Source organism: Anoplopoma fimbria, chromosome 10 (genome assembly GCF_027596085.1).
Source record: "Anoplopoma fimbria isolate UVic2021 breed Golden Eagle Sablefish chromosome 10, Afim_UVic_2022, whole genome shotgun sequence".
Lineage (NCBI taxonomy): Eukaryota > Metazoa > Chordata > Actinopteri > Perciformes > Anoplopomatidae > Anoplopoma > Anoplopoma fimbria.
In genome coordinates this window covers 19695548-19717504 of record NC_072458.1, presented here as the reverse complement: position 1 = coordinate 19717504, position 21957 = coordinate 19695548, and the positions used below count along the sequence as shown (strand labels likewise).

General features: G+C 38.7%; 1 protein-coding gene across 1 annotated transcript in view; it reads left to right on the top strand.

Moving 5' to 3' along the window:
* fam135b (family with sequence similarity 135 member B) overlaps window positions 1-21957 on the top strand; it is a 41640-nt gene that overhangs the window by 1044 nt on the left and 18639 nt on the right. Inside the window, exons 2-4 of the mRNA XM_054606225.1 lie at window positions 7770-7866; window positions 12041-12120; window positions 19779-19918. Of these exons, the coding sequence (XP_054462200.1) occupies window positions 7790-7866; window positions 12041-12120; window positions 19779-19918 (297 nt within the window). The 5' untranslated portion in view covers window positions 7770-7789. The remainder of the gene's footprint in view (window positions 1-7769; window positions 7867-12040; window positions 12121-19778; window positions 19919-21957) is intronic.

Below are 21957 nucleotides of genomic sequence, written 5' to 3'. Positions count from 1 at the left end.
TCTGCCCCCCTTCTCTTTTTCTTTTCAGCTCTTTGATCATAACAGAATCTCATTTGGAGATAGCAAGAATGCCAGTCACATCCTCTCAAAGTCATACTCTGACTCATTTAACTTGATAATTCTACTTGGTCTCCTTTTTTTGTCGGCCTTTGCAGGGATTTGGCTTTGTCATTTGGACAACAGAGAGCCTAATACAGCATCACGAAGGGTTTAAGCGAATGCTAGATTATTCTCTCACATGATTGCTGGCTCAGTGATTTCCTGTAGGGCACTCCACATACCCAGTGTGCAGATGGACTATTCCTAAAAATCTGAAACGGTTAGAAATAAACGTCGTTACAGGCACTTTTGATTTGACAGATGTTAATGTCCTCAAAAACGCTTCAAAACCGGGACAGAAATTCACAACACTTGTATTAATTATTTTCATTTCATTGCTTGAAGGAGGTGCTGTAAACCAATTCGCATTCTGTCACAGCTCCTTTTATTTGGTTATTGCCCTCTTTCTTTCATTGTGTTCTGCAGAAAGAGTTCGATGTTAATGAATGGAACAATGCCCAAGATTAATTTCCGGCCCTTTGAGCTGTGCACACACATACAGCGGCTCCCAGTCAAGGCACACAATGACTCTGTTACAATCACACCTACGCCTACGTAGACTGCAAAATCTGCTCATTCCACATTCAGTCACTAAGAACATGTTGCCTCTTCATTAGCCCCAAATTGAGATTGGAGATGTCAGGCAGCATCCCAAACTGAGCTGACACCATCAGGAGTGGCTGGCATTGGAGGAGGGCAGTTGAAGGGCAGCCAGGAGTTTTACTTTTTTCTAAAAGTTGAGGGATTACTGCAAACTCCAGCTCTCCAAGAAAGCCAGCATGTGCATATATGTGTGTGTGGGCTGCATTAAATAGTAATCAGACAGCAGATGGCTGTTTTGTAATGATTAGTGTTTAATGATTTGCTGCAAGGTGAACATTTGTGAAAATGCACAAGCAGCAACTTCTGAGAATTGGCTCGGCTACAGGTTGTCTGTGTGGGGGACAGCAGCACTGTGAAGCTAACTGAGCACAACATGCATTTTATACTGGGATTTGTATAACAATAGAAAGGTGAACGGCCTAAGAAGATCCCTGCTTAGGTAAACCTTTGGTATTGTAGGAAAATGACTTTCATTGATTAATTGATTGATTAAAAGTGTGTTAACAGACACATGTTTAGTATGTTTTCTATTCAATTTGAATGCTCGGCAGTCTTTCACGCAAACTAGAGCCTGAGAAATTGAGTCACACAGCTAAATGATCAGAAAAGGCCCATTACAGCCATTTTGAAATAGATTACTGACCTCAAAAGGAGCTTTATTCGACATTCAGAGGACAAATATAGGATCAGACTACTATATGTTTTATAAAGATAGCATGGAGTAATGTCTACCTAAGCATTGAATAAAATCACTCTCCCTTTGAGTGCGTTATAATCAGAGCTTCTCCTTGCTTTGTTGAAATTGCCGTGCACGCTTTTAGAGCATGTTAGTGTATATGAGAGTGCCCCACTGCCTATAGCTCACAGCCGCTCACATGGCGGTTGTCAGCATTGACGGCGTTGTCGAGGAAGATCAGCTCCCACGCTCCGTTCCTCCCGCTGTTAAACACCGTTAGCTCTTTCATTACTGTTGCCGTTATCTGCACCGATAGCACTGTGAGCAACGTTAGCTGCAAGCTGCTGGCTCAGCCGTCGCCATGTTGAGAGGGAACAGTAATGGACCCAATCTCGTATTCAGCACCTTTAGAGTTGATTTAAAGTCCTTAGGATTTCAGATTAAGTTTTTTTTTTAACCTGTAGTTTGGGTTGGTATTGAAAAGTGGAGTACAAATCTACACGTTCAAAAATTCTAAGGGCAGCAAACACTCATTGAACATCTACTTTGTCAGACATAAGAGCTACAGATGTATGTGTCTGCAGTGAAGCCAAACGGACAGTTATAGGTAAGAGTAGGCATGTCATTTCAACCCAAGGGAATGGTCACTAGCAATGACAACGATTCTATAGAAAGGTACATGTTGAAATGATATTCCCAAAACCATAAAAAAAAAAAAAGTATTATAACCTTAAAAAGAAGGAAACAGAAAAAACACATTTGGATTCTTTTTTTTTTCTGTAAGATTTATTTAAAAAGGATATTTAAAAATGAACTAACTAAGCACTCCATCTCTATTCACCATTTAATTGATTAAATTGTTCTTTCCAGGAAATTTCATGAAAAATTTACAAGGAAATGACCATGAAATAACAGACATGTAATTTCAAGTCTTAGAACTTTCTACGATAGACCAACATAAGGTCTAAGTTTCAGAGACCTGAAATTTCCTGGTGGAGAAAAAATTGGGACCTGGATGAAGTAGTCTCAAAATAGGCCTGCTGGCATCAGCCCAAAAACGTTTTCATTCGTAAAATGCCGATAATCAGAATATTCTTTCTCGGTCTACAAATGTAATGAACCAACAAATACTTTATTTCACTAACAAGTGATGTCTGAAAAGCCGCAAGCTTTAAAATAAAAGTCATGGGGGATTAATTTCATTAAATATTACCATGCATCTTTAGAAGGCAAGAATGAGCCGAGGGGTTTTGTGATACACAGATTTTCAATAGAGAGGAACTAATTAATTGTTAGTTTTTATGGGATTTATTGACGACATGAAAAACTAGTAACTCCGATTTGCCCTTTAAAGACATTGTCTAATGCTGCAGTTGACGAGTTGTGTCATGATCATCAATATCATCAAGGGAAACAAATGATCCTACGTAGATGTAAGACAGCTGTATATGTTTGAAGCTGTCAGCGTGGGTGTTTTGATCAGTGCCTTGCAGATTTGATTAATTTATTGATGTGTACAGTGTATGTGTGCTCTAGCCATATTCTGTAGATTGCTTTGCTGGCAACGGAAGTATATTAAGCCCTAAGTCTCCGGACTGTGAGCCTCCATTTAATGAAATACACAGCGTTCAGTCTCCTTACTGCCTGCCTAACACATCACTGGAGTAGCTCTCTTTTTTTTTTAACCTCTGAGACAGCAGATAACAGACAACTAGGACGTTGGCTTACAACTCGGTGAATTAGGGAAGCAGTGATGCAGCTTTGGCTAGCTTGATAAAAACTAAAGAAATCACAAGCTGTACCTACTCCAGTGTCTCCAAGTGTCACATCAAACCGCTTGTGATTGGCTCACGGCATTATGGTGACGGCCATCATCTGTGGTCACCCTGACACGAGAAAGTCAACACTCGGAGCTGCAAGTGTGTCAATGTGACACGACATACAGAGTCAGCAAGAAGAAAAGTTGTGTAATTTCTAGTCTCTTCAGGCGATATGTAGCAGCGGCCAGCTAATGTGCTACATTAGAGAAGGTGGTTTTTTTTGTGTTCGTGTGTCACCTTTTCTTCTCCTCTACACTGCTGGTTTTTGGAAGGCAGAGGTTTTCTGAAGATTTACTGGCCCTTCTCTCCTTACACTTGGCAAGATTTGTATGATGCATCTTATCAGCATGAGCAAGGTGGAGGAGAGTGTTTCACTGCCAACAGAGAGAACACCTTTGATGCTCAAATGAAATTCTATTTTTTGGAAGACACACTGGAATACATTTCTGTGCTCAAAAGGACATGGCCAATAAATCTTAATACTGAAAAACTTATCAGCACCCTTTGCCAAAGTTAACCCAATCCTTCAGTTGATAACTGATAAGGGTATATATGTGGCGTAGTGGCGTAGTGGAGAGCAAGGTAGTTCTCCAATCAGAGGATCGGTGGTTCGATACCCGGCTTCGGCAGTCGATGTGTCCTTGGGCAAGACACTTAACCCCAAGTTGCTCCTGAAGGCTTGCCATCGGTGTGGACTGGATGTTGCATGAATGTTAGTTAGAGTCTGATGGTGGCACCTTGCATGGTAGCCTGTCATCAGTGTGTGAATGGGTGAATGATATGTAATATACTACTGACTGTAAGTCGCTTTGGATAAAAGCGTCTGCTAAATGACTGTAATGTAATGTAATGTAATATATGATATAAACTGATTCAGGGCAAAATAATTAGTACATTTTAGACATAAACAATTGATTGATTCTTCCTCGATCAGCTGTGTGCAGTTGGCTAGAGAGGGGGGGTAGGCTACTTGGCATTTAAAGATGCCGTTGTGTTTCCTTTCTGTTTATCAGTGCTGGTGTCGTAGAGTTTAGGGGGAACATGAAATGGAACCAGCAACACCACTTGGGGAATTACACCCTAGGAAATATAAGCTTAAGAACCTTAAGATATTGTTTTGAGAATTGATAAGGCTCACAGATTGATTACTGATAGGAGACTGACACATTTTGTAAAATTAACTAAAGCTTTTATTTTAGAAAGCAAAGAATCAAATTTGCAGCGACGCGAGATAAAAGAATACAAATGGACTAATGGAAATTACGGAAACAAATAGGGGATTAATAATAGTTGCTACACGCTAAGTTAAAACGCCTTTACTAAAAACTCTAAAACTACATAGCCATTTTTAATATTCTGAAATGTCCTGTTCAACATAAACTAAGTAAAACTGGGGAATTTAATTTGAGACTTGTGGTGGTGAGGCAGACTACACACTGGAGTGCCCAGGGGTGCTACCTGTTACTCACCTCAGGTCCAACACAGCAATCCTCACCACAGAAATGGTGCAGCCATCACTCGTATCCCAGTGGTTGTACGTTGCATGCATGAGGTGTAGGGACCTCAACACGGGTGCCTAGCCTCCCAACAATAGCACTCGACTTTCCCTGAAGAAAAAGGGAACTAGTACAAAAAAATAATTAAAGATCAAACAAACAAACCCAGTTGGTTTAATAACGTAAATCAAACAACACGACAAGGAGCAACAAAAAAACTAACAAAACAGACGCAAAACAGCAACAGGTGAACCACCTTTGATATGGGGTATTAACATATGGAATAACTCATCGTAGGCAGGACAACGATGGAATTCTAAAACAATTTCCAGCTGACCTGTTAGACCAGAGTTAACATTGGCAGCTGTAGTTCAAAAAGTTTGGCATGCCAACTGATCATATTAAACAAGCAACAGCAACACTACCAACCACCACAATGCCAGAGGACAGGGCCAAAGAACAACCAAGCCATGCCAACAGGTGCCATCTATGATCTGGCCCTTATTGGGGAATTGGTTGGGGGAGGAGCCGGCCTTAGGGCTGCGTTCACAAACACTACACTCTATGCTGCATTCACTACTCGGGGGCGTTCCCCACCACACAGGCTTGTTGAACAAGATGTGCACGTATTTCACATTTACTATGTGTTATTTTCACATTTGAATTGTCCCATACTTTAGGTTGAATAACCCACTCACGTTTTCCCATTCTTGTCTGTTGTATTCTTTTTTTGTTCAGTATTTGGCCCACCTAGTCGTTGGCATTGTTGGCGAAGTAGCTAAGGAAATTATGAATGGCATGCTTTTTAATTGAAAAAAATAATCATCCTGTACAACATGATCTCACAGATATACAGGAAATGACCAAGACCTATTAACAGTCCATTACGTGGCGGTGGCGGCACATCATTTGTCACAAAACCACAAAGTTATGTTTAGGAAAAACATCACGGTTGGGCTTAGAATAGGAACAGAAACCTAGAAAAATATGCAAACACGTCACAAACGTAATTATACATAACTACAAAGCAATTTAGGACATGAACACCAGTCTCTGCTCTTTTAACGTTTAAAGCGAAGTTGGAAGAGAAGCAGCCAAACAGTTAGTTAGTATATGAGTATGGTGAGGAAGAATTTGACTCTTATTTCTTTCTAAGAATGGCTGACTGTACATTACATTACAAGAACAATGCTGTTTCTTTATGTGTCTGCTAAATAATGCACTTTCAAGGATGCTGACTATTTGCCTATAGAACATGTGGCTTTTATCTCAGTTTTTAAGCAGAGTGTCATATAAAGCCTTTTAAAACATTAGACACTACTTTAACAGGATTCTTGCTTTAAATTGAGTCAGCTGAAAACATTAAAAAAGTCAGCCGGAGACAGTGTTTTGTACAAATTAATGGAGCTCATTTTAGCTTTATTAGCTAAAGGCCACAGTTGGAAGTCTGGTGGTAGGCCTCCACTCATCATATCTGCAAACTGGCGTTCACTGTAATTAGCAGTAACTTTTGCATTTCAGTAGCAGCAAATTATCTTCTCACAATACCCGAGTGTCTGAGCTCTGGTGAATTAAAATCAGCCTGTCTAGATAAATCTTAACGGCTTAAAGAAAGTGGACTGAAACAGTATTATGCTTTTTAAGCCTGCTAAGCTGAGGACTGGTCGCAATGCACAAGTGAAGTTGCTCTTCAAAAAGGTGTTTCACAGCAATGACACTTGTGTGTGCACCGTCCTCTCCAGAGATGACTCCCAACACTTACAGGAACACTACCTCAATAGAGCACACATGGTGGGGATTACGTTTCAATGAGGGGTTATTTGAGACACTTCACTGGAAAGCGTGTCAGTGTTTCATCTTCTTTTGTTTGGTAGCCGCTCAGTTTTTACTGCGTCTCAGCTTTCAATGTTCTGAAAGTTGCAGAGTCCACGTCTTTGTTTTCACCGAATGTGGTCATGTTTGGACGTGCTGGGCATTTTTTGAGCTTTAATTGCTGTTAATGAAAAACTCTGCTCACTCGGGTGTTAATTGAGCTTCAGGGAACCTGGGATATGTCGATCAGAGACATGCATTTTCATTGGTCTGATGTATTAGACATACAGGGTATTCGCCTGCAGTTGTCTCAACAAGCTAATTAATGAACTTTTATACAAGCCTGTATATCTGAGGCCGTAAGGTTAATAGTCCTTTCAGTCATTGCTAAATACAATGAAACTCTGAGCTGAACCCCTTATCTTAAGGGGCTAATAGGAACTATATGTGTTGTGAAGAAAATTCGACAGTATGTGTGGATTTTTTCAGCAGTTTAGTTCGTTGTCATGTGTTTAGATGAAGGTTCCTGCTTAACAAGAGTTTCCTTCAACAAGATCAAGGGCTTCATTGCTGTGTGGTCACATAACAAGTGTTTGGTTAAACCCAACTAAAAGCACACAAAAGATGAGTATACCAGAAACAGGCAGAAGACATTGTATTTGACAAATTATTCTTTTTTTTTCTTGTGTGCATGGGAACCTTCTCCACATATTGTGTGTGCATGAATCACAGAGAAAGTTCTGAATAAAGACATAAAAAACACAATCGACTAGTAGTTTATATGTACAAAGCTTATTACAAGTGATCGCCAGTTTTGCAGGTATTTGTATATTATATTAAAGCAGCACAACTATTCAGTTCATAGTTCCTAATCCTAATCATACAGGTAATAATATCAATGTACCCTGCTGACAGGCCGACATTGACAGTAAAAGCAGCTGACCTCAAATCAGCTCACAGCATCCCTTATTAGGATAGATGACAATAAAGAGAGCAGCTGCACCTGCATTTACTCTGAAATAATGAAATCATACGCTGATGTTCATTTCTCAAACATTTAACAGTGATGGTGATAATATTCAGAAGATGTCTGTCTTGGGAGTCTAAAGTCCGTTCTCCACACTGGTCTGCATGAGTCATATCACCTCAGCAAACAGAAAGAGAACACCGTGAGCTAGTTTTAGAGATGCCATCATTTTTCTCATCTTCTGCTCTGGTTTCTGTCTTATTTTTGCTTATTGTGTTTTTCTTCTCTTTTGACAGGTGATGAGTGGGATTATATCATGTCTGAAGTACAGGGAACACTGGAGTTTTCTGTAGAGTTGCACAAGTTTCACAATGTGGATCTCTTTCAAAGGGGGTAAGCAATTTTGTTTTTGCAGATAACACATTTCCAGAGTCATAATATTTGTTTATATTACCTGGCTTCACAAGTGCCAACTCAGCAAACTCGTTTAACTCGTGTTAAATGCTGACAAAGGACATATTTTAATATCCGTCTGTATTTCTTTTAATTCTTTTAAGATTAAAGATTGCAATTAATTCAGAACTTAAATTTGTCAGATGACTAATGGAAGCAGTAAAGTACAATGGTTTCACATTCGGTGACTTTTTCTCCCACAGCCATTATAAAAAATATTAATTTTATTCAGCAGTTTATGACCATGGCAATATATCCTTCCAGATAAAATTTGATTAATTATGGAATAATTGCAAAAGCCAGACAGACTGCTGTGACTTTGAATAAAACACACCATCCCTCCAACTGATTAAAACCTTGTAAATCTGCACGCACTGCGATGAAAATGTATAAAATGAATACTAATGAAAATATGCAAATCTTAAAATGATGAAGGCACAATATAATGTATTAAGTAAATTAAAGTGTAGTACCAGTCTATCAAAGACTACTCTGTTAAACTGTCTCACTCAACAACTAAATGCTAGCTGGATGTTGCCAGGCATGTCTGAGAAGTACCCATAATCCCCTGCAAATGTATGTCAGGACATCAGGGGGTTTAATTAAATGTCGGGTTAGAAATCAGCATGGGTTGTCATTAACATTCAGACAACAGATTACCCTCAACTAAAAGGCAAAACACAGCATATTTGGTCCAAATTGAGTTGGGACAAGAATCAGCCTTTTTGGCATCTACCTGATCATTTAAAATATTAAACCATAAAAATGTATGATTTCTGTGAAAACGGCATGTTGCATACATTTTGCATTAACAAAATCAACTGTGGTTTCTAGAAAACATTGTTACACGCTCTGCACTCTGCCAACTAGGCAGCTAACGCGAGAGATCTAAGGAAAGTTAAAGCTAGCAAGTGACATAGACATGGCTACCCATAGCTAAAGCTACATTTACTTGCTGATTTTTCCTAGTTGTTATCTGTATAAATTCAAATTAGCAATTTATATAAAATCTGATCTTGTTTGGTCAGCCGTTTGTTTGTTATTCCACATGGGTAAATGAGGCAGCAGCTAAAAATCTTAATCATGATAGAGAAATTAAAAAAAGGAAATAAGAATTGTAAATTAATTGCGTTAGGCCGTATTGAATTGAATATGAATAACAACAGTAGATGAACAGACACCTATGTATATATATATCCTACATTTATTATCTGTGAATTATAGATAATCAGAATTTTTTTTTTTTTAAACAAATTATCTAAAGGAACACCTTCTTTTACATACTGTATGTTCTTTGTTTTCTTCACATGACCTGAAAATTAGTGCAGCATCTGCATTTTCCTCATTACGCAGGCCCCAATTATTTTTTGGGGTAAAATAATCCAATAATCCAATAAAAATTGGAGGCATGACAACTTTTCCATCTGCTTTTGTAGGCCAGTACTCACCTGAGGAGGGTAACACAAAACACAAACATTAAAATTACAACACAAAAACAATGAATTTAAATATAATGGGCTATGGCATTGAAAGTGTAAATAAAATCAGTTAAATTAAAATGTGTACCCTTCCAGTTGAGTTTTCCATAATATACTATGACATGAAAAAAAGGCTAATGTTTATCCTGCTGATGCGTCTGCAGGAAGATTAAAACCTCTCATCCGATGCCAGCTTTATCAAAATGATTTTCCCTCTCCAAAAGGGATGGGCTAAAGCTTTATCACAGTAATCTCTTCAGCTGAGTGCACTAATATGTTTGTTTTTACCACTTGCCATACCATACCATTAAGTATGGCAGAATCAGAATCAGAATCAGCTTTATTGGCCATGTTTATTGACTCCGGTTTCACACGCTCACTGGTACACAGAAACGGACAAATAAACAAAGAATAAAAAAGGATAAATGTTAACTATTTTTTACACAGAAATATATATAGTATATATATGGACATAAAAAACACAAAAAACAACGACAATGAAGTGTAGATAAAAGTGCAGATAGAGTGCAAGGCTGCTTGAATAAATATGTAAACAATTTGAATTTAAAGTTACCGGGTTATTGCACATGGATTTGTACCATACAGACGATGAATGATTAATTGTTCATATCAGAAAAATATTTAGGTGTCCCCATGTATAGTATGTCAGATGCAGTATGCCCAAAATACCACGATGTCCCACTGCATCCTGTCTCATTTAATGGTATGTAAGACAGCATTCTGACTATTCCCACCCACAATCCTCTGTGCAGCGGATATATGACCAATAGGGTCAAAGCTTAAGGTGAAATGATATCACAAAGTACCATGTCCCATTAGAATACTGCATGCAACAGTATTTACTTTGTAAGGGCAGATGCAGTGAAAGTAAAAAGAAAAAGCATGGGATTTGGAAAACAGAGCTGTGGACACACAAAAAAATAAAAATTGGATCCCAATATAAAGGTGAAGTACTATGAATAAGAATGGTTTAGTGACCTGTGCATCTCAACACGCAGCAATCTAATTACTGAAATCAATACAAATCCCTGTACCAGACCGGGGGACCGTGCAGCTGTACACTTTGAAGGGCCCAGTTGTAGACTGATTGCATTGAAAGAACTGATTAAATCTGCATTTGATTGAAAAGAAACCAATGGCACTTCTAGTTTTCACTAATGGAGGCAAAGCTAGAGACTTTGATTGCTTCAGATTCTCCAATTACGAAACCAGCTGCATTTTCTTAATCTATATAACTTTATTTTACAAACAAAACGTAAAGAGTTTGATTGTCCTCCCACATAGAAAAAAAAATATAATATATATATATATATATAAGAAGTATTTGAGATCTAAAAAAGGACATAATACTGTAGTTTATTGAAAATTCAACATTGAGCAAAAAAGTTTATTTACCCTCTGCTGTAAGAGGTAGCAGATTAGTTTCTGACCAGTCACTGGCCACTGAGTTGACCTATTTCAATCCATAAACACCCTTTTATTTATTTATCAACCTTCAAAACCTTTCCCGTGCTATTTTTCTGTCAAGCGTCCATCCTAAGGGGCGCCGTCTCTAACGCGCTGATGTGATGACTGTGTTCCACGCAGCCACGCTCGGGTCTCTCAGATTGCCAATGTTTCCCCGGAGAGCCGAGATGTGCTTTTACACAAAGCTGCTTTGACTTAAACTGTCAAAGTGACCTTTTCAAAGCATGTTTTTCCATCGCTGCCCGGTCTGGAATGTCATGTAAATAATCCTTATATAAACCAGTGAGACAGTTCTATTCTGCTTTCCATTTTATAGCTCTGGGCTGATATTTTCTTTCTTATGAATATAATTACTTTTGAAGATGTATCACCTTCATTTCCTGGGATCAATACATTTTTGTCCTATCTTCAAATGTTTGCCAGAAATGTAAGATTCTAACACCAGTTCCCATCTGTTAGAATGTACAGTATACCTTACAGCTTTGAATAGAGGTACATTACTATGTCTTTTCCATTATTAATAACCATTTTGCCCGTAATCCTTTAATCATTTAGCAACATTTGTACAATCCATGGTTGATTCTGTTCAACATGACATTATCATTTCTGTATTCCATCTAGAAATGACACTTAAATACATTTAAACACAAATAGGTCTTTGATTAAGTCATATGTCCTCCTGTTTTTGAAACAAAATGCACCTTTTCAAATGTTTAACATCAAAAGCATATCTGAATACGGTAGGCTTTCAGTTTACATCTTTAATATCTGTAGAAATACTAGTTTAAAATATAGTGAAACATTCTCAAGTCAAGCCTCTGACCCTGAGAATTATTGTACTGTAACACTAGCCCACTGGCACACATTCAATTCTGGTGACAACTATAGTCATCTGTGAAAAAGTCCCACCCACAGAAGGTGACTCATCTTGAACCTGAAATGTAAAATATCTGTGAGTGTAAATACACTGGTTATAGAAAACTGGAGCCTTCCTTTCTTTTACCATGCTATAAGACAATATGCAGAACACTGTTTACTATTCACATTGTATATTTTCTTTATGCCCCCAGGCCATGTATAGACATCAGTATGTGCATTTATTTAGCGCAGTTTTAAGCTGACTGTTGTGTTTGTATCCTCTCCCACAGGTTCTACCAGGTACGAGCAGGGCTGAAGGTCTCACCTCGAGTGCCCCACAGGTTAATAGTGACAGCACAAGACAATACAGGTACTGTGAGAGGAAGTGAGGTTTACATAACACACACTCATACATCACATTTCTAGGTATTACATGGATTTTACCGGTCAAACAACACTGTCCTTATTCTAGTCTGCCGATAAGATCACAATTTGCTGTATTAGTTTTCAGTAATCAAACTGTGATGCCCTTTTTGTAGTTTCTTTTTTCTGTTTTTGTGGACATTTTCATCTTTTTGTGGTTGTTTTGTGTCTCTTTTTAGTTATTTAGCATCTCTTTGTAGTAATTTTGCATCTCTTTGTGGCCGTTTCATCTTGTTACAGTAATTTTTTTGGAATCTTATTGATCGTTTAGGGCCATGTTGAGTCACATAGTAGTTGTTTTGCATCGTTGTGGTTGTTTTGCATATTTTTCTGGTTGTTTAGCACATTTTGTTTTGCATCTTTTCGGTAATTTGCATCTGTTTGTAGTTGTTTAAGGTCTTTTAGCATTCCTTTAGAGTCCCAAAGTAGTTGTTTTGCATCTCTTTTTTGTCATTTTGCTTATCTTTGTGATTGTTAAGCGTCCATTTGCAGTTGTTTTGAGTCAGATAGTTGTTTTGCATCCCTTTGTGGTAATTTTGCATCTTTTTGTGGTTGTTTATAGTCTTTTTTGCAGTCGTTTTGAGTCACAAGAAGACTTATATGTCATAGACGATATCCCAACCACGGCAGTGTACATACAATTACATTTGACCAGATGTGATTTAAATGTGTTTCCAGAGAAGTTCACACAGAGGTCATTTTGATTAAATTTCATTATTGGCATAAAATTTTGCCAATTAGCTTGATTTAAAAGTTAAGATCCTGTTTGGACTGGTGGTGTTTCAGCCACAGTGATCCATATCCAAAGGAGACTGAGCGTGAGAAAATCTCACTCGACACAGAGAATCTTCTCCTGACCACAGTTTACCTCTGAATGACACACATAATGTTGTTCATGCTTGCCTTTGAAGTGTGTGTGAAAACACATTTTTAACACTGTGTTCTGTGTTAAACTACATGGTAGCGCAGGGAGGGCAGTTATCCTGTTCCTGGAACTAGTGAGCATCATTTTACAGTCATTGAAATATTGACATTTTCTACCACATTCTCTGGATTGTAGTAATCTCACATATTCATGCCTTAGCTCTCTTGGCTGTGTTTTTGAGATCTGTGGATTCAAAAGAGCTTCAATTAGACGTGACCAAGGCTTTTCTTTAAATGGAAAACAAAACAACCGCCTATTTCAACATCTGCTTATTGAGCTGTAATGAATTTACCTTGAAATGCACCAATTCATATTTATTGTGGGTAAAAGCCATGAATAAAAAATAACCAAATAGATTTATCTTACAAGTAACTGTGCACAGTAAATGAATCTATCTGTGTGTTGATGCTATAGTCTCAGCTATTAAAGCTGTGCATCACAGAATGAGAGTGGTGTCTGGGAATTTTATGTCTCTACCTTGTCTGAGTGATTTAACACATTTGGCTATCTTTGGGTTTAGACTGACTGACTCACCCTGCAAAAAATCTTACGTCTCCCATGTCCTCTAAAACCAAATGGTGGCAAGATTATTTTTTGTTTTGAATGTCATGTTTTAAAATCTGTTATTTTCTTGATAAATCTGTGCTGTCTCAAGATATTTGCACTTTGTAAAGCAAATACAACTCTATTAGAGTGGATTATAGAGAACTCAGTTTTCTTTTTGTCTTATAATGAAGGATTCAAGACTGAAGAAAATGTCAGAACATGCTTAAAGCTGGGTTTTTGCAGTGCCACATAAAACACAATAGAACAGCTAACCGTAAAATGCTGTTCTTCAAGAAGAATATTTACATGTATTTAATTCTCATTTGCAAATCCTCCGTTCAAGGGTGTGTTTCTTAATTAAAATACTGTAGATAAACAGCGACAAAACATGCAACCGACAAGATAAATGGGAATAAAAACAGCACTTCACTTCATGCTCTGTGCGTTTTACATACATTAATTCCTAAATACAATTACTTGCAGAGGTTTTCTATCATAAAAGATTCCCCACATGTTGAGTTCTCTTTTGTATTCATAGGTTGTGACGCAGTGTTTCTGAACCTACCCAAGCTTTAAAATCTGGATCTCTGGCAATGCAGAAAGCCGTTTCACTGGCAATACTGATTTGCAGTAATAACGGCTATTTTTAGCCTGTCATGACTCGAGCGCTGTGTGTGTGTGTGTGTGTGTGTGTGTGTGTGTGTGTGTGTGTGTGTGTGTGTGTGTGTGTGTGTGTGTGTGTGTGTGTGTGTGTGTGTGTGTGATCTGGCTGTGCTTGTGAGGACCTATTCCTGACAGTATAGCCTACAGTGCTTGTGAGGACATTTTGGATTGTGAGGACATTTAGGTCCTAGATATGATTCCAGGCCCAGTTCCAGGTTATATTAATGCTAGGACTTTTGTTTGAGTAATCTAGCTCCTATTGTTAAGGTAAAAATAGATAAGGCGTCAGTTGAAATGTTCTCACAGCAGAACCATCGTGTGGTCTGTGTGTTTGTGTGCAGTGGCAAGGACATGGCTGATTGTGAAGGCCATGTGTCTCAGTCTGAGATGTGACTGTGATTCATGTTAATTGAAGTGCTTTCTCCAGAAACACAGTAACAGGAATTTCCATTACCTCCTTAGTTAAAGGATGGTGAGAAATCCTAAATAGGCAAAATATTAATAGATTACAATGGAAATGATAAAAATAGCATTTCAGTAAGCCTGCTCACAGCAGTCTATTTTTAAGGTGATATATCCTGAAGGTGCACATTAACATGATGTCAGGTGAGGATTAGAAGGGAGAGCAAAGTCTAGCTGGAGGAACCTTCGGTAAAACAGTTCAGTTTCCTTACTGTACATTAAATCAATTCATTAACGGATAAACTTGCTTCAGGTAACATAATATACTCTATTTATTAATTTAACCTAATTTCCAGAATCGTCCAGCCAAATGTGAAGGAAACTGACCTTGAGTGAGCAGCAGCACAAGCAAATATCTAGCAAAAAGATATTTAATTAACACTGTAACATGATATCTCTTTATTTAAACACCAATAAGTAATCATATATTTCATGAAATAAACGTATTGGCTCTCTTTGTGCTCTGATGCAATAGCGACTTTATTTCTGGATAAAAGTTCCATTAAAAACTCTTTAAACTACCTGCATGGCACCATACAACAGACAGACAAACTATCTAACCTGGTGAAGACAGTGGGGCATTTAGCTGCTTAAGAGTTTCCATTGCAAGTTGGTGGAGACCAAAACAGAGCTAATACTAAAATGAATATTGGACATGACTGATAATGAAAGATAATGTTGCTCGGTATCTGCCCAAAGTGAAAACGGTAACAGTTTACTAAAAAGTTGATAATATTTCAATGGTGTGTTTGCAGCTTGTTTTTGCTGCTAAAGAATCAGTTAATGCAGGTTTAGGTTTGTGCTTAAATCAGGCCGCGTTTAGCCTAGCTTACCGTAAAGCCTGGAAGCAGCTTCAACAGCTAGCCTGGCTCTTTGCAAAGTAGAACAAATGAAACCTCTGAACTCTATGTGGCAACACGTTACTCAAAAGCTGACTAATTAAGACATTGTTCGTCTTTTTTTCATAACCTACATAATCAGAAATGTTAAATTGTTGTTTTGTAGGATTTATTGATCCATAGCTTTTCTTGGCAAACAACAGCCATTTGGAATGACTCGGCAACACAATACATCTTATATAAATCAGCTTTAGAGGTAGGCATCATTTTTTATATTGGACAGGGCAAAGTCAGCTGTTTTCCCGTGTGCTCAGTCTTTAATGCTAAGCTAGGCTAAACACACCAAGCTCTTAGTTTACGCACAGAAGTGAACTTAACATAGTCATGTCAACCTGGGTAACATCACTAGATTCAGCTTCAACTACATTCATGTGTAATTTATTCTATATTTTCTTTCAGATGTTATAATCCTATGTTCCGCTGTTTGTCAACTCTATAACAATGTCACATATACCAAAGCCTATATCTAATCAACCGATTGCAATCCTATATTCTCTTAGGCAATAGTATATTAGGCAAATGAAAAAAAACACTGCAGCACTGTGCCTTACAGTGAGCATCATTCTCTTATGGTAATTAGAAGGCTGCAGCCCTCCACCCTGCAGCTCCTTCCACAAGGTCATGTATTAAGTATGTCCACATCACAGGCTGTATCCTGAGCATCAATGCACCAGCCAGCTCTCTCCGGCCAGCAAGAGGAAATACATTCATCATACAACAACACAGGAAATAATCATTCACTATGTTCTCTGTAAAAGTGCATGCTTGACATTTCAATTGTCTGTGCCCCTCACACAGATGCATTGTGTGAGAAGGACCCTGCCACACACTCAACCAGAGCATTTAATGACTGTGATTCACACACAAAACATGTTCATTTTCAAGAGTGCGAACATGGAGAATTGGATTGTTGTTTAAGGTGAATCCTACCGCATGGACTATGAGACTAACATATTTTATCATATTAGTATCATGCAGAGCAATTCTGCGTTGAGAGTTTTGTGTTTCATAGGTTTATAGGATAGGGAGTGACGAGCAGACGCACACTCTCAAACACAGCAGATGTAGAGCACCAGAGGCGGTAAGCTTATTATTTCCTGAACAGACTCACTGTGGCTAAAGCTTAAGGGCATTTCAGCCGGTTTTAATGTGTGGGATGTGATATCTCCCCTAAACCTGTGAGAACTGCAGTACACCAAAATGTCAGAAATGTGTGGGTTTGATTTTGATTTTTGTGGGTCTAACTCACTGTAAACATGAATGGGATTAATGAAATGCATTCTAAATACACTGATATCCAATGAGAACAGGAAAAGCGTGGAAATAATATTAAACATTGCAAATATTTCATGGCACCAGAAAATAAACTCATTACACATTATGATGCTGTGTAAAATGTCTACACCACACACAGTAAATCTAATGTAAATCAAATGGTATTTGTCACATGAGGTTGACTTCCTGTTGCGAGTAGTTGACGCTATGACTATGAGTCTAATTGGCATGATTTCCCCAGGTCTTGGCTCTTATCAAGCACAATAAATCGCACAACCGTCATGCAGTTGATCTGATTAAGTCTCTAGGAGGTGTTTGTTAAAGTGCAGTACCGGTTAAAGGCAAACAATATCGTAAAATCACACAGTAAATTAGAAGTGTCTGACTTCCTGTTGGGTTGAAGCCTCGAGTTCGGCATTTTGGCCATTGCTATCTTGGTTTTTGGACGTCGCCATCTTGTTTTTTTGGTACCAGAAGTGATACTGTGGAGCAGTACAAGTACAACTGAACAAATCTTTAGGTGACTAAATTGTTACATTTAACTTTTATGAACTTGAAACTCACTGTAAACTATATATGTGACCATCATTTACTAAATGAACATCGTCCGTATTGAAGATGACTTGAAACTAGCGATTGACATACAACCACACACATTGCGTGCCAATCTGAGGCTCCCCCTCCCACTATTGTTACATTTAACCTGTTCTGTGATGATCATAACACATACTTGTATAAATGAACTCCACCCTTTCAACCCAAAAAATGTCTAAAAGTACAGTCAGTTAAATGATTACCTCCCACGAATTTTGCCAACACTTTTTTTTTATCCTTCTCAATGCGTAAATCGTTATCAAACCTCCCAAGTGTTCCATTAAACTAATAAATGATAAACCAAGTAGTGTTGTTTCCTCATAGACTTCTATTTTGGCCATTTCTGAAGTGTCTGCCAAGTATTATCAGTTTTATTAGCCCCTCACAAATGCATTTGAGTTCTAAAATTAAAAGCTTCATGACAGAGGATGTCGCATGTGTACAGATTGTCTGGGCTATACAAAATAAATTGAATTGAATTGAATCATAATTCCTTCAGTTTCAACAGGGTTCCGATATAATTGAATGCAACGCCAACTGAAACAGTCTCAAAAGTTTCAATTACCACCTTTCCTTCTCAACTGAAATCTAACATTATAAGATTTACAAAAGTAGACCTCATTGTATGGCTGTTGTATTGGACTGCATTATATAGTTCACGTGCTGCTTTAACCCTTGTATCCAACATCAATGCTAGCAATGTCAAAGCCGAGATCTCAGCACTGCAGCTTTCTTATCAAGGTCTTATCACTCCTGCTCCCTCGGCACATAATGTATAGTTTAATCAATCCCGTAAAACAAACGAAGTACTGTATGTGTGAGTGTGTGAAAGTAACAAGGGCAAATGCAGCAGCTATACACTTCATTGATTTAGTCACTTTGGCCACACTGAGGGGCCACCCGGCACAGGAGGGAGTGCATGCAAGCACCTGGGGGGAAATCACAAGTCCTTCACTGGTCAATTATTAATGTTAATTCCTGCGCAGTTTACTGTCTTTAATCCACCCAACTTGTGTTTCTGTAGACAGTTTTCTGGGAAACCCAAACACACACAAGGAGGACACAAAAAACAATGATATCAATCACATTCTTCATACCCAGAGGGCTTACGCTGCTTCTGTCACACCTCCACTGTGTCACGCTCCCACACATCCATCATCCTGGCTGTGGCTGCTTGATACTGCTAGTAGTAGCAGCAATATCTGGAGGAGGCCTGCAGAGAGAGGGAGAGTATGAAGGAGACTGAAAAAGAGCACAACCTCAGCAGGGGGATTTCAACTACTTGTCACCGCTCGCAGCTGGACAGCAGGAGAGCCAGGCTGCGACATGGGAGATGTTGACAATCGTAGCACATATCTGTTCCCCCCCCTGCTTCCAGTCTTTATGCTAAGCTAAGGTGACAGGACACTGGCTGTATAGCTTTTTATTGGACAGACTGGTATCCACCACCTCACCTACTCCCAGCAAGAAAGAGAATAAGTGTTACTAGTCCTTCAAGGTTACTTTGAAAGGGACTTGATTGACTATGCACAAGCAGATAGGTGTAGACTTGTTCAATGTGTAGAACTTGAAAGTATGCATGTTCGATGAAAACCAACTTTCTTGGTTGTGCAGATATTTAGTAAGCAAACATTTATAAATGATTCTATGCATGGTGTTATGGGGTCTAGATGGCTCAGTAACTCTGATATATATCTTAGTATCTGTTCAATTGAAGAAAAAAAATTTGGTTTCCAGATCTGAATATAGATCACACTCTGATCCCTCACCAATCCCAGTAAACATTTGCAAAATGTCAGGTCACACGTTGGCAAGACTCATGCGATTTCAAATCTGGGTACATATTTACAAATCTGAGCACACACTGCATTTATCAGGGGACGCATGAGCCAATCGGAAGGCCTTGTTTTATTTCTGGTTATGAAAAGCTGTGTGTTTCCTATATCATTTTTACTCTGTGAAATCATATTATTCATTATAGTTTTGCATATTATATAATAAGAATGGATGAAACCTAAATATGCAATTAAATAAAGAAATAAGTTGGTGTAGAAAGATCCTTTTCATAATTAAACCAGTGTTTAATGTTTAATCATAAAAAAAGAATCATGTTTGTTTAGTAGTGTAAAAGCTCTGCATGTTGTGACATTACTGACTGTTGCAGTGAATAAATGATACTGTTGTTGCAACAAACTGATTGATGTTTGTGTTAATTGTGCACAATGCTGTGTCCCACATCAGGAGAATGCAGCTTCAGCTCGGCGGGGGTTCACGACGGCACCGTGTTCAGCCGGATATTTCAGATCCTCTACAGGAACGAGGAGATTACGGTGAACGACTGTATGATCTTCAAAGTGCATCTGCTATTGGACGGAGAAAGGGTGAGTCATGCTGGTGACATTTTCTCTACACATAAACAACCTCTCTCACACACACACACAGACACACACACACTTCCGGATGGGGATGGAGAATGGCATTTGGCTGCTTGCATTTTATCACTAGCCTCGCTGTGAAATGCATGACAGATAATTACAGTGAAAACAGCTGTATGATAGTCGAATTAAATGGCCATTAATTAATGGGGCTTTATCATCCACTGTTGCCTCCCACACAAATTCCGGGTCCCCACTCCTACTGTCGGACAAAAACAACAGAGATTTAAGCCAGTTAATTAAAGGGGAGATCTAACATAAATATGTAATGAAGAAGTCATATAATCATGCTGAATAATGGAAGAGTAATAATGATCTGTCATTTGATAAAAGTGGCGTGAAATGTCAGCGAGGGACAGTTTTTGATTCGTAGTCTTCCATTTTTGCCAGCTTGTTGAATCTTTTGTACATTGCTACGTATTAAGCAGAACAGATACACATCTATTAAAAAAAAAAATACAGCTGTTGACAAAGGCGTCTTATAGGGCTTGGGGTCACGTTTACATGCATGTATCTATTTTCGTTGTTACGTAACTACGCGTAACTACAGTGATTGTGTTCAATTTAAGATTGATTTTTCCTTGGCAAGGTTTTATTTTCTTAGAAGTCTGGAAAATACAGGATTGCTAGGAAAAACAAATGTTATTTTCTCTCTTCCGTCCTGTTAATCATCTTGCAGCCCCTCAGATTTATCTTTCAAACTTCAAGTCAGGGTTCAGAGTGTGACCCCCAGGCTGAAACTATTGATTGCCCACCAGCCTTAAAGAAGCTGTCACAGTGGGTGTAAAGGCCATAGTAATGATTGGACCTGCCCATCCTTTCTTTGGCGAATCCAGTAATATATTTCTATTTATTTTTTAAAGCAGAGATATCAGTGGTTTTGGAAAAATGGTGAAATGATTGGCTGGAGTTAAAACAGCCTAACGCAAAACGCCCAAAGGGACTAAGTCTGGCCCTAAAATCCATCATATTAATTCTACAGCTCCATCTCTGAAACTACAAAGTTGAGATAAAGTTAATCTTCTTTTCTAATTGAATTCAGTTCTCACCATTGAAGACACAGAAACAGTATGAGGATTATCGAGTTCAACAGCTTGCCTCTTGGAATTAATGTGCTTTAATCGACAGACAAATGTAAATTGCCTGCGCCCCAGACCGCTCCCATGTAACGCTGAAATGATCAGGCGTGTAAACCTGCCAGACAGTTATTGATGTACTGTCCTTTACGGTTCCACCGTGGGCGCGACCCCGAAAAGCCACACTGCCTGGTTTTGTTGTTGGGAGCCACCGGAGCTCAAATTGATCAACTGTGACAGGCTGGAGGTCGGGATGTGGGGGAGATAAGATGGCCCCCCCAGCTCGCAGCTAATCATCCTTATGATAGCCGTAGCTCAAACCATGACATTACCCTGTACCGTCGCTCAGCTGCTCTCTGACACGTCTACAGTATGGATGCCCTGATTACTGTGGAAAGAGCCCCGCTACAGTCAGAACGTGGATATTCTGTCTCACATGACTCTGCCCGATCCTAATTTTAGAAGATTTCATTAAACATAGACATTCACGTGGAGGTGTGGAAACAGAGGAGCTTTACGACATATCAGATTTCAGCCGTAAGCTCTCCCGAAGGCTCCCGGCTCATTAACCTTCCGGAGGTTATCTGCAGCTCACAGCTACAGATAGCACGGACAAAAATAGCCCCCTCATTTCCCCTGTGTACACCCACATGTATGCTTAATCAATCAGAGCGTCGATAAAGGACTAGACTGCAAAGATTTGTATGTTTACTGTACAGTGTGTGTGTGTGTGTGTGTGTGTGTGTGTGTGTGTGTGTGTGTGTGTGTGTGTGTACTTTTTAAATACATGTAAGGAGAACGAGAGGAAGAACTGTGCAGTTATTCTAATCAGCAACACCGCCCTTGAATCTTCAAAAGACTCCATTGAGGGCACCGCCTTTGTAGTTTGTTCATACCTTTTGTGTTTCT